General features: G+C 38.8%; 1 protein-coding gene across 3 annotated transcripts in view; it reads left to right on the plus strand.

Annotated features, from left to right (window-relative positions):
* Window positions 1–13,591, plus strand: part of SNX14 (sorting nexin 14) — a 40,102-nt gene extending 26,511 nt beyond the window's left edge. For 2 of the 3 annotated variants that reach the window (XM_072142012.1, XM_072142013.1), the window contains 13 exons: window positions 579–714; window positions 2,271–2,472; window positions 2,890–2,973; window positions 4,055–4,155; window positions 5,049–5,160; window positions 6,749–6,789; window positions 6,872–6,991; window positions 7,245–7,368; window positions 8,353–8,517; window positions 9,141–9,236; window positions 9,824–9,915; window positions 11,963–12,019; window positions 13,176–13,591. In XM_072142012.1, coding sequence (XP_071998113.1) covers window positions 579–714; window positions 2,271–2,472; window positions 2,890–2,973; window positions 4,055–4,155; window positions 5,049–5,160; window positions 6,749–6,789; window positions 6,872–6,991; window positions 7,245–7,368; window positions 8,353–8,517; window positions 9,141–9,236; window positions 9,824–9,915; window positions 11,963–12,019; window positions 13,176–13,214 — 1,369 coding nt within the window. In that variant the 3' untranslated portion in view covers window positions 13,215–13,591. Of the gene's footprint in view, window position 1; window positions 17–578; window positions 715–2,270; window positions 2,473–2,889; window positions 2,974–4,054; window positions 4,156–5,048; window positions 5,161–6,748; window positions 6,790–6,871; window positions 6,992–7,244; window positions 7,369–8,352; window positions 8,518–9,140; window positions 9,237–9,823; window positions 9,916–11,962; window positions 12,020–13,175 lie in introns of all 3 variants that reach the window. The other variant, XM_072142011.1, reaches the window with a different exon arrangement.
* Window positions 13,592–13,916: the final 325 nt, after the last annotated feature.

The following is a 13,916-nucleotide window of genomic DNA, read 5'->3' on the forward strand; positions in this document are numbered from 1 at the left end:
GGCACGATCCCATAAGGTAATGTATTGTTGTTCAAATTTGGAAAAGATGTTTGGAGTGGCATTCTAGGCTGCCTTTTTTGTTCTGCATCATTTTTGTGTTAAACTTACCCATAGTTTCCCGTTATAGGGGCCAAGGCCAAAGGATTGTAGATTGGCTTCTGTTGAGCAGCAATGTTCTGCTGTTGCGGCATCAGCAAGCATGCTACTAGTGTCCAAGGTTTTTGTTTGTGAATCCTCACAGGATGTTTCACCAGCACTATTATAAATGTTTGTTCTGGCGCTGCTGGTATTATTTCTCTCACCAATCCCTGATCCCATATATTTCTTATATTATCCCCTTATTTCTATTAGTTTCAGCACCCAATATTCTTATTGACTTCCTACTGGAAGGGTGGTGGTATCAAGCAGTCTTCTCTAGCCAAGGATTAGCCATCTGACTTTAAAGAGGCCAAATAGCATATTAGGTGCTGGGACTAATGTTATGGTGGGCCAGGGGCTAATGTGCATGCATAAGACCTCTATGTAGCAGCATTAAATAATATAAATCCTAATTGTAATGTAATTTTTATGTGTCTCAGGACAACTCAGAAAAGAGGAGGGGAACCCTCAGGAATCGGGAAGATTGGCAGTAGGATAAAAGGAGTATTTAAGAGCACAACGATGGAGGGAGCCATGTTGCCAAATTATGGAATGGCAGAGGGGGACGATTATGCAGTACGTAAAGTTTTTTTAAAATCTGTACTCCTGTTTTTTTGTTACACTATTGTAGGGATGTTTAAATACAATGCAGGTTCTCCCATAGAATATATATTCATCTTAAAATCAACATTAAGTTCATGTGCTCTGAAATATTTATGAACAACTCAATGTCATATGGTTATTGCAATTCTGTTTTTCTGAAGTTTTCAAGGTTTTTAATTATAAAGTTGAGCAGCCGCACATCGAAGGGGGCGGGTACTGTATGATTTCGGATACTTACTCCAATAAAGTATAGAAAGTGAAGACCAAGCACTCCTTTGAAGTGAACAAAAGTTTTTTTTATTTGAAGTATACAGGTAATTTCCACTATTGCACTGGTGTGTTGCATAACATTTCTTCCAGACGGCTTTTGTCAAACGCAAGGAGCAGTGGACAGCAGAAAGAAGAGATAAGTAGGGAGAGCAGCTACTGGTGTTGTATATCAGTACAAAGCGCGCCATTAGTTTGAGCTGATGTACACTACCAGTAGTTGCTCTCTCTACTTATTCCTACTTTCTGCTGTCCACTGCTCCTTGTGTTTGACATAGGCAAGTCCGGTTGAGTGTAACTCGGCGTAATAGTGAAAATTACTTGTCTACTTCAAATAAAAGATTGCCTTTGCATCATAGTAGTCCTTGGGCTTCACTTTTTGAATGTTTTTAGTTATTGGAACAGTATCTGCAATACTTAATGTAAGGACAGAGACCCTAATCCCCCAGCCTTTGTCTCAGATGTTATAGTTACCTTTCCATGACTATATTAATACCATCTGTTTTGTTGGGAAGCTCACAATAGGTGATATCCAGCCAGGATCAGGTTATATGTTGTAATCTATATCATGGAAAAGAATTTATTCTATCCGCTATCATGATATTTCATCAGGTAATCACTATTTAAAGGCTATATACACCAGCCTCTAATCTAACTTAGTTTTGGCACTGTGGACGTTCCATAACTCGGGTCACATGTTCTCTGCTATCTGTCGGGAGCTCACATGAATACCCATAGCACCTGCTCCCCCTCCCTTCTTCATTAACACTGCATAACTACTATGTTACTAGATAAAACTCAAGTCTCCTCCTTTTCAGTGTGTTACACTGATGTACAGAGACTTTGAGATTCATCATAAGATCATGTCTTCTATGTCCAGCAGAGTCAGTAGATAAGAGTGATGACTGTCTAGTGAGTGTATTGTTACATACCAGGACAGGGGGAAGGGGCGTGACATAAGGCATGATTGCTTTATATCACACTGAGCTTGCTGCTGTGAGACGGGGGAGTGGTTAAACTCACTGGTTACTGCATCTCTGTAGCTGATGTAGAGCTCTTCTGTATATAGCCTTTCATGCAAACTACCTGCCATTATTTATGAAGAGGCTAAAATGTATTAAAAAGTCGGGAGTTAGGAAAATAAAGTTGTAAGTGGTGCGCAATGCCTTTAAGTCTTTTATACGAAAAAAACCTTTTACATGAAAATGCCTTTCTACTTCTACTACGTTGGCTCACACGTCAATATATATATCTTCCATCAGATTGAAGAAGGCATTATGGTAGTAGAAGATGACTCTCCAGTAGAGGCTCTCACTGCAACCACTCCAAATACACCTCGCAATCTCTCTGCATGGAAAATCAGCATTCCATTTGTAGATTTTTTTGAAGATCTTGAAAAGAGAGATCGTAAAGAAAGAATTCCTGTGTTTTGCATAGATGTTGAGAGAAATGACAGAAAAGCAGGTAATGAGCTGTATGAAAAGTGTCGTTTATTCTATAAAAAGTCTGCATGTCTGTTTTTATGTTTAAAGGGCTTGTCTAGGGAGAAAAATGGTGGCTCGGCGTTCCCATTCTCCCGCGGCACCCAACACTGCCAGCCTCTGTTTGTATAGAAAAGCTGGCAGTTTCATTACCAACACCGCCGTGCGGACGCTACTGTCTACACTCCTGTCACAGCAGTCGCATGCTACTTGTCGGAACGGCTCCACCGGCCACTGAAAATAGAGGCCGACAGTGACGGGCCGCTCTGCAGGAGAACATGAGGAATTTTTGTATTTTTTAAGTCCCTCGCCAGATACCAAATTTTATTTCTCCCCAGGCAACCCTTTAGATTATGGATGTGTTGCTATTTTTAATAATGCACTTACATTTTTTTTATAGTTGGACATGAGGCAGAACATTGGTCCGTGTACAGGAAATATATAGAGTTTTATGTTTTGGAATCGAAACTCACAGAATTCCATGGTAGGTATTATTCCTATTTTGAGCTAGCACTTATGTTTTGAAATATTATTGCACAGTTCCTTATTCATGTCCGTTCAGTGTGCCTAAAATGTCAAGTGTCTGATAAAGTTAATAGTTAAAGGGAACCAACCACCACAAATCTACCTATAAAGGTCGATCAGGTGGTAGGTGGATCAATGGGACGTGAGGATAGCCCTTTTAAGGGCTAATCCTCACGTCCCCGCACTTTTTTAGTAACTTTTATCAAACTTTTATGCTATGCCCCGGTAGCCTCTTTTCTCCTCCTCACCATCTTTGGCGCGTAGCTGCTCGTAGCTGCACGCCCTCGTCCGCGCATGCAGACTGCAGGATCGTCGGACAAGGGCGCGCAGCTACGAGCAGCTACGCGCCGAAGATGGTGAGTAGGAGGAGAAAAGAGGCTACCGGGGCGTGGAGTAGCCGCCTCGTGTAACCTCTTGTATGACCTGCAGGACTCCTTACAAAAGCTTGGCTCCTGAAGCCGGGATCTGATCTCTAATGTTTTTAACACGTATATAATTTAGTTGTCTCTATCCTTTTATCAGTATGTATTAATAAAAGTTAGGTTTTATTACCAATCTTACTCTCGACATACCCACAGTGAATAAGCTTAACATAAGAGAGGTGAACAATCTTTACTCCTAAGGGCACAGTGCAGGGATTTATCACATTCTTTTCTCCTCTTTTCCACTTCCTTCCAATGGGGGATTTTCGCCTATTTTTGCAACTTTTTACCCAACCCACCATAACGGAATTTTCCAGTGTTTTGTCCGATTTATCTTTGGAATTCAGATATTGATTTTAAAATAATTTGTAAAGTTACGTGCAGTAGATGCAAAAAACTTGCAAGCATTTGTGCAATTTATTTGCAAGTTTCTGTGCAAAAAAAACTGAAGGGAAGGGAGCAGAATGGTTTACTTAATAAAGTTGCCAAAAACAGAAGACTTGCCCTCTAAGATGAATCATACAAGCCCCAAACACAAAAATAAAAGGCACTTCTTTCCAGGCTAATGATAAATGACCTGACAGTGTGTAACGTTTCATATATATCTTTCATATGTAGGTACTTTTCCAGATGCCCAGCTTCCATCAAAAAGGATTATTGGACCTAAAAATTATGAATTTCTAAAATCAAAAAGAGAAGAATTTCAGGAATACTTACAGGTTTGATTTTTTTAGCAGTTTTTTTTTAATTATCTATTGAATATTGGTGTGCAAAAATAATAATTACAGTATTTTTCGGACTATAAGGTGCACAGGATTATAAGAATGAATGACCAGCAGGTGGCAGACCTGTGCACAGTTCAAGGCAGCTGTTGTCTATAAGTACGGTTCATATATAAGGCGCACTGGACTATAAGGCGCACCTTTTGATTTCTGAGAAAATCAAAGGATTTTTTTGTGCGCCTTATAGTCCGAAAAATACGGTATGCTTCATCGGCACTAATCGGCATAGAGTGTGTGTTGGGGGCATAGCCCATCAAATAAGAGCCAACACTTTTTTTTTTTTCTACCTAGTGTCTGCGTCCTAGAGTCTGGACCTATAACCATGGTGCTGTGTACGCCAATGTAGCAACGAGAAACGTGAAATATTTAAATTGAAATAAATAGTGAATTAAATGAAGGAACCAGCATGTACCACAAAAATGACACTTTACATAGGTCCGTACACCAACGTATTAGAAAAGTTATTGGCCTCAGAATTTGGCAAAGGGGCAATTTTTTGTACAAAAGATTTACATTTTTAAAAAGATCTAATTAAACATATATACATTTGATATCCCTGTAATAGTACTGAAGCAAATAATAAAAAGGTGCGCACAAAGATAGTCATAAAAACTTGCCACACAAGAAAACTCTGTAAATGTATGTTTTTTTTTGTCAATTTCACTGCACAAGGTTTTTCAGCTTTCCAGTATAATGCATGGAAGATTAAAGTACCCCACTAACAACCCCTTACACATCTTTGTAAACGGAAAAATAAAGAAAGTTATTGCTTCTGGAATGAGGGGAGTAAGAAACAGAAGATGTAAATATTTTGTTTCTTTTTGTTACAGAAACTGCTGCAACATCCAGAGCTGAGCAATAGCCAATTATTAGCTGATTTTTTGTCACCTAACAGTTTGGAAACCCAGTTTCATGACAAGATCCTTCCAGATGTCAACCTTGGTATTTGATTCTTGATTTTTATTATTATATGTGTACCATATTTTTCGGACTATAAGGCGCACAAAAAATCCAAATTAAACATGAGTAAACCAGGGACACACTTTGTTATAGATCCAGGTACCTTTAGTTTCATAGTTTATACGGTTGAAAAAAGACACTTGTCCATCAAGTTCAACCAAGGAAGGGTAGGGATTGGATGAGGAAGGGATTTAGGGGAAACAATCCCCATTACTATCATAATCTTCTTATATTTGTTATCCATGGCCTCCTGCCTTTCAAATAAACTTTAAAATAATGCTATTGAGCCTGAAGGGCTACTTGGGAGGTACCCAGAGCCCTTCCATTCTGCTGATTCACAGGCTGTTACAGGGTCTCACCCTTCCTTCTGCTGCTGCTTGGCACTTTCCGCTTCTCATTGCAACACAGGAAATTTCAGCAGATTGTAGGAGGGAGGAGCGATCCCTGCTCATTGTAACAGCCGATGAAACCACAGCACTAAGAGCCTCCGATAACACCCACCAGAGCCCTTTGGGCTCATTAGCACGGCTGCAAAATTTTATTTTACAAGATCTCCAAAGTCATGGTGCCTGGATCTATGAGTGAATATCTTTGGTATGGATATGCATGGTAGATTTCCTTTTAAGTTCTCACCCATTTGATTCCTCTGGCATTTTAGCCATCATAGCAAATAAGAATTTTGGAAGAATTACATCAAGGTGAAGGTCTGCCATTAAAGTGCATATAAATGTATAACTTTATTTGTGGCCTGGCCCATTGCCAATGATTATTTTAAAGGACACCTGTCATCAGGTCTGTGTCACTTGTCCTGTCACTACTACGTGTTGGAGCAGCTCACAAGGATCCCATCCCAGCCTTTATCTAGTTATTTCATACATTAATCATTGTAAAATCATCTATTTTTTATAATGTAAATGAGGCTGGTCACATGGTCAGAGGCAGTGATGTCACCACTATTACTCCTCCCCTCTCCTCCCCCTGCTCATGTCTGTGTGTAATGTAAAGTAAAGTATTGCAAATGTGTGAGTGTGTGTGCTGCATCCTGCTAATATACAGGTGAGAGACACAGACATCAGCTACACATGAATCTGACATGTTCTGCTGTAACATGGCTGCATCCTGGAGCTGCTGTATCTCTCCTATTCACACACACACATGCACACACAGGCTGCAGGGGGCGTGGCCACCAGCACCAGGAAGCACATCATTATACAGCCTCACATCATTATACAGGCTGTCAGTCATGCACTGGGGGTGTGGCTGTGCCTCCCACTCATGAATAAGGTGGACAGCTTGAATATGCTAATGACTCATTGGACATTTTACAGGTCATTTGCATACAGCTTTAGGACCTCATTGCTTAGGTTTACAGGCATGTAGAGGGACAATGAAGGGATAGAGGCAATGCTCTCTAATGGCAGTTTATGAAAATATATTTAGTTTAGGGGGTTATTTTGCATGACGGGTTCTCTTTAAATTAGGAAAGATTACAGTATATTTGTGACTGCTTCTTTGGCAAATGTTTAAACTGCAGTGTAAATATTTCTTATCTTTCTGTTCTAACTTACAGGAAAGATGATCAAGTCTGTGCCAGGAAAATTAATAAAAGAGGTGACGGCATATACATTTTGGAGGCATATTCATCTTCTCTTACATCTTCCAAAAGTTGTAATTGTTTTTTTTTACCTTGCAGAAAGGGCAACATCTGGAGCCTTTCATAATGAACTTTATTGATTCTTGTGAATCTCCAAAACCCAAGCCAAGCAGACCTGAATTGACAATACTTAGCCCTACCTCAGAAAATGACAAAAAGGTATGGAGTAAGACTGACAGGTGTGTATAATAATGTACACACATACATCATACTCTTAATAAGTGTCTGAGGGAAAAACTGTTCTAGTTGCCCATGGCAACCAATCAGACCTCGGCTTTCTTTTTCCCACAGCAGTTTATAAAGTAAAAGCTGGGCTATGGATGGTTGACATGAGCAACAAGAACAGTTTTGCTCACGGACGCATCTGATAAATCTCCCCCAATATTTTGTCTGTTGCTTTTTTCATATGTAGCTTTTCAATGATTTGTACAAGAACAATGCCAACCGCCCTGAAAATGTAGAGAGGAAGCCAAACCCGAATTGTTTTATAAATGTCATGACTGTGGAAGGGGTCTATGACTATCTTTTATATATTGGTAAGTAAGCACAAATATCACTGCTAGACTTTTAAGTATTTATACATTTTCTTAGTTCTATGAACCAGTTAAAACAATGCTGTAAATTCTTGTCATATGTGTTGTTTTTCTATTTTCTCCAGAACCATTCTAGAGCTTATCACCAATATCATTTGCTTTGTATTCTTCATTAACCCCATCCCTAAGTTTGCCGTATTAGGGTGTACGCTATGGGTGTATGGAGAGGGCTCACAGGCTATCCTTTTGATTGCTGTTTATTGACGGTTATCGTTTTGAATGCTGCTGTAAGCTCTGGTTGTCGCTCCCTGTGACTTCATCGGGGAGCGACGATCGGTCGCCATTACATCCTCAGGTCTTTATAAAGCCGCAGTTGATTAGTTCCACACGATCTATTACAATGTGCCAGTGCGCATTGTTATAGATGATCTGTAAAATCCCCATATACTGCCATACTGTATAAGTTCCCTAGTGGGTCTGAAAAATAGTAAAAAAAAAGAATAATAAAAAAAGTAAACATTTTTAGTAAAATAAAAATTCAAATCGGCCCCATTTCCATAGAACATAATCCTGCCTAAGCCCCCCTAAAGCTATCCTGAAGCTATACTAATCAGGCTCTCCTGTGCAAAAACAGGTGCTCTTGGACAGAAAGCTTAGCTCCACCAGTAGAGATCTAAAATTTTTGACTTCTCAGGAACAATGGGGACTAGAGAAGATAATCTGACTGTTCCTGAATCAGTGGAACCACTAATTTTATAGAATGGAAGGAGTTTGGTGAAGGTGGTTAAAGGTCCACTTTAATCTTAAATCATGTCCGACTTGTTAGTCCTGCTTTTCCTGCAGCTTTCATCTCTGCACCTTAGCTGTGAGTTTGTAGTGCACTTATAGAGTATATGAATACATATGTTCATTGAAAAGTAGTTTCAAAGTATCATTCACTAAAATTATTATTTTTTAAAAATATATATTTGTTCAAATTACCAACAGGACGTGTTGTTTTCCACATTTCTGATTGGTTTCATCACCTTTTAATGGGAGGCCGAATCCTTTTCAAAAACACCCTTGAGACCTATACAGACCACTACCTGCAGCGTAAACTTGAACAACTAAGCCAAGAGCATCGACTGGTTTCTTTAATTACTCTTCTTAGGGGTACGTACACTTCTATCTTTTATCTGCTTATGTGTGAGGTAACAACAAAGCAGTATTATTATTAATGCCCCGATTAAATATGAAGAGCAGAGCCCTCTAACATTACAGAAACATATTAAGGAATTAGCCCCTAGTTATTATAGCTGTATATATACACACTTATTCAACCTTCGGTCCCAGTTACAACTTCACACTTACAGAATATGGAGATATGAAGTGTGTATATATAAAACATTTTTTACAAAGACAGGGGTTCCATCTAGTGTCATGTGCCTGGTACAGCATTGAATCTAATGCTGTACCGTGCGACTGGAAGTACCTGCCTCTATAAGCTAACCATGGTGTAAGGACATGTCCCTTTGCACTTGGAGAAGCTACAATCTTTGAATATAAATATTTTTTTCACAGTTTTCCTTCTATTAGCATCATACACAAACATTCTTTATGTACTCTCCGGTTAAAGGATCACAAGCTTCTCCAATATTGTGATTAAAAAATGGTGATAAAATTGATTTTTTTATTGGAACTGTGATTGTACTTGTTTCTACAATATATGTTAGTAGCGCTGTACTCTGATTATCTTTTTCAACATTGCTTGAACTTGTATTTTGTATTTTCTGTAGATGCTGTGTTTTGTGAGACCACTGAACCACGATCTGCAGCAGTTAAGCAAAAAAGGGCACAACAGACCTTTACAGAAATGATGGCTTACATTCCAGGTCTGTGGCATTTGTAAGAACATTAGTCAAAAAGAAGTAAAAGACCTGTTGAAGGCATGAGAAATGCCTTCAGCCACCTACACACAGCGATAGAACATATATTTAGGACTTTACAGTGAGAAGACTGGGCTAAGTTGAATGGTCAAGTGTTAGGCTACAGTATCTAATACTGTACTTATTAGAAGAAGCACTTTCTACAAGATTAGTGTGAGTTGGCAGATTGATTTCAGATATAGTTTGCATGTTGTAGGCCCAACGTTGTGCATTTAAAAATCAGAGCTGCATATTATGCATTTTGTAGATACACGTGAACAATGTATAAAGTGTAATAAAGTGCCCCCCCTCCAGTCTGGGGTTCCTAATGAATCCAATAATAGCAAAGAAGACCGCAGCAAAGCACAGGGACAGATGAACTCAAAAAGAGTGCTTTATTACAACCAAATGCAATGCAATGCGATCGAACTGTTGCATTTGGTTGGAATAAAGCACTCTTTTTAAATTCTGTTCTGTGCTGTGCTGTCTTCTTTGCTATTACTTATTACTACATCACATGTCGACAACTTCTTTTTCATCAATTATTTTTTTAGATTTAATAGGAAAGTGTATTGGGGATGAAGCGAAGTTTGAAGGGATTCGGTTACTATTTGATGGTCTTCAGCAACCGGTGCTCAATAAGCAGGTATTTATTGATGTGTAATTATACTGATTAAAATACCATAGCTGGAAATAGTCTTGTGGTCACAATACAAACTTTTTTATATCCCAGTAGTAGAATTGATCTTTATGTTGTAAGCTCTACATTTTCTCTCTCTATACTTATTGATTTAAAATGAAAACCAGAAAATTCACACATACCTGTTTGGTACGGATCAGAAAAAGAAAATACGTTTGCGAGACTGAAACAATCAAAAGTAAATCCTTGCCCAAGTGTTCTTGGTTCAGCATTAATATTTCTTATATTTCAAATCCTTGAACTTTAGTTTCTTGCTAGACTGCATGTTGAATATGTAGGTTTGTCTTATAATGTTATTTTCATTCAGTTCTGTGTAATTGCAGTTGGTTTTTGTAATGTTTGCAGGACAAAGTTTCCTCAAAATTTTCTACAAAAATAAATGAAACGAGTGGAGCTGTTTGAGCATATTATTGATACAGAACTGCAAATTTTGCAAGTACTCTGAGGGTGGTCCTTAACATTTAAAGGGAACCTTTCACTACAATATCTCTTCTCCCCCAAGCCCACTAGCAATATCTTCTTCTGTAATCTGTCCTTCCCCTGGAGTTGTTTTTAGCATATTTCTAGGTTGCAGCATGAATAAAAGAAATAATCTTTTATTCTTTTGTATAATGCAGTTAGACAACCCCCGCCTCGTGCAGTCAGGCTGCTCTGCACTCTCCATGCATCTGGCCCGGCCCTGCCTCCTAATAGTGATGTCAGGAGATCTAGGAGGCAGTATACCAGATGCATGGAGTGGGCAGGGCAACCTGACTGCAGAAGGTGGGGTTGCCTGAATGCAGGAGGCGGGGTCGCTTGACTGCATTGTACGAAAGAATAAAAAATGTTTTTCATTAATGCTGCAACCTAGAACTATGACCTCCAGGGGACATGTATATTACAGAAGAAGGTACTGTTTGTAGTTTTGGGGGCGTTAGTGTGGTGACGGCTTCCCTTTAAATCACTATCTGCATTTCTCCTTGGTTCCTTGCAGGCATAGGAATGGGTATGTGAAACAAAGAGCAATGCAAATGCCTCCCTCAGAGTATTACTAAGGTCTGGAACAAGGCCAGCAATTCTGCTACCTCTAATATAAACAATATTTTGTTAAGACACCATCAGTGTCAGTAGTTATAGGGTCAAAACTGTTGAAATAGTATGACTCGCCAGTCTTATACTGCACCAGAATAATCATCCAGCATCATATATAGCATTAATGTGGCCCAGCAAAGAACTGTATAGTTCTACTCTGCACTGGTCTAAAGAACCACTCATTAATACATCCTCCCTTATAAGTTGAAAATATCAAACATTCAAGGCAGTATACAATTCTTGTAATACAGCAAATATCAAAATGATACACACTTTTTTATTAATTACTTGGTGCTGACATACGGCTAATGCTCCCACATAAGTCTACCAGGGCTAGAAGTCCGAGCAGTTCCAACAAGCAACCCCAAAACTTTTCAAACTTTTTGGGCCATTTCCGCTTCATATACATATCCCATTTAAGTCATATTATATTCTTGTTCTTGTTTATAAATTGCTATAATGTGGACAGGAGGCCTGGATCCACTTGGCTGCTATATAGTTCCGGGCCAGGTATAGCAATTATTGGATACACAGTGAAGTGATGCTATTGACATCATCTTTCTCTATAAACACAGTTTTTGGATCCGGCTCTAGATCATCAGATAGCACCTTTCGAATCAGGAGTAGCACCTCATTTCAAAAACCTCTCAAATACCTGCATTCCCACAGTATATGGAGTAGCTTAGCATCTGGGGCAGAGCATCCAGGACAAGTTGAATCGGGACAGATTTCTATGTTATGTAGTAAACTCAAAGCCTTATAGATGCTGTGATAGAAGTGTATCTGAAGCAAGTGTTGAGCTTCAGAGGGTCTTGTGATCCATTTTTACCCTGAAAGTTTGGAATATAACAATATATATTGTATGTTATTAATTTCTGATATCTAACTTTACATTAACACCAAGTTTGTCATGTCATTTCAGCTGTCCTATGTTCTACTAGATATTGTTCTCCTTGAGATATTCCCTGAGCTTGGAAAGGTACTGTGCATTTTTAAATTGTACGTTATTTGACTTCCAGTTTTAACATTTTTTTTAGATAACTAATTCATGGCAAGGCTATGTGCAGTGCCATTGGAGACTCCTCCACACTGCATTGTGTGCAAGACAAATAGGGTCAGGTGGCCAGTCTGAAGATGCAGCATCGCTGGGGGTGGAAGAAAGCAGCAACCTGAACCAATAACAAGATGTGTAATACAGACTGTGGTAGATTTCTGGTAGGCTCCGAAGCAAAACTAATGTTAGCGAGATGTCAGCTTTTTCCTAATGTATAGTGTAGGTACCCTGCAAGTGATGTTACGGGACAATAGCTTTAAAATTGTCTAAACGTATCTGTGAAATATATACTATTGATACTGTTTTGTTTTCTTTGAAATATGTTATTTTGAATGTCCTTAAATTATTTTTTCAATCTGCAATACTGCAATAAACCCTCTATGCTTCCCACTATCCTATAACATATACACACTTGAGGACATTGTGCATCGACATTGGATATAAGCCATGTTCCTCCTACGTGACGGATACGTCAGAAGGCCGGCTGTGTTGGCGTGCAATTAGAATTACGCTATTCAAACCTGAATGGGTAGAGGCTACAGTGAGTGCGCAGGACAGGTCCGATCCCTTCACACCCATCTATGTCTACTTGGCATAGAGGTGTTGTAAAGGGGGAGGTTCACAAGGAATTGCAAAAAACTGGTGTAGAAGTCCTGGTAAATCTCGCCCACTAACTACGTTTTTAATAGTCTGAAATACACTTTTTCATACTGGATATTGCATCTCTCAATTTAGCATTGGAAAATGAAAAGTTAAAAACAAACAATTCTGAGGTCATGGGAATAGTCTGCATGAGGGAAGGTGCTGTGGTACAGCCTTGAAGCCTTTTTCAATCAAAATAATATGTCCTTTGTTTAAAAATATTGGTTGATTTCCGAGAACACATTGTCAGGTCGGTTTTCTCATGGTAGCATATTAAACATAAAGATCAGTCTATGTTACATAGCCCCAAGACATTGTAAAAACATGTACATAACCTGAATCTTTATCACTTATATGGTTTTACCACATAGGGCAAAATGAAGCTGTTTTATTGAATGTATGCATATAAATAATATTTTTGTTTCTTTCTTTAATTTAGCCTCAAAAGGAGTCATCCACTTTGTCAGCCTGGATGTGACAGTGTCAACTGTTGGTTCCGCTTGTTTCCAGATCTGGACTCCAGAAAACGCCTCTGTTTATTCCACACAAACACTGCAGAGTATCTTGAAAGCTATCTTGTGTACAACCTGCAGAATGCAAACAAGAAATACAATATAAATGCATAAAAGCAGAAGTCTAGGTAATAGAAAAATGGAATGCTACAAGGCTTCAACACTCAAAGTGCATTAGGCTTTAAAACATTGACTGTGACTGGATAGCTTTGTATTAAAGGCTCATGTTGTTTTTTTTCCTGCTTTGTGTTGAAGTAAACCAAGTTCTTGTATATTAGTTTGTAAATATTGGCACTGTAAACTTATTCGCACCCTCAAATAAATAATCAATCTTTTATAATAAGTGATACTCCCTTGATTTGTTTTTTGGGCTTGTTGTTTTGGTGGTTCTTTATCTATAAATCTAGTTGTTTTACTTTGTTTTTGACTAAAAAAGAAATTCTGAAAGTAGCAGGCTTTTGAGACTACCAGGTAGGTATAACTCAAAATCTTGAGAAACACATATGATGTACCTGAGGTACATGTACATTGAAATACTGTTAAAGGGGTTGTCCGAGAGATTTTTTAAAAAAATAGCGGCGTGGCCCGAGGGTGCTGCATAAAAATATAAACACCTACTTACCTCCTCGTTCCCTCCCGGTGTTCAGGTCTCTACATGCCCCTGTTTG

This window comes from Engystomops pustulosus, chromosome 3, assembly GCF_040894005.1.
Source record: "Engystomops pustulosus chromosome 3, aEngPut4.maternal, whole genome shotgun sequence".
NCBI classification, from domain to species: Eukaryota; Metazoa; Chordata; class Amphibia; order Anura; family Leptodactylidae; genus Engystomops; species Engystomops pustulosus.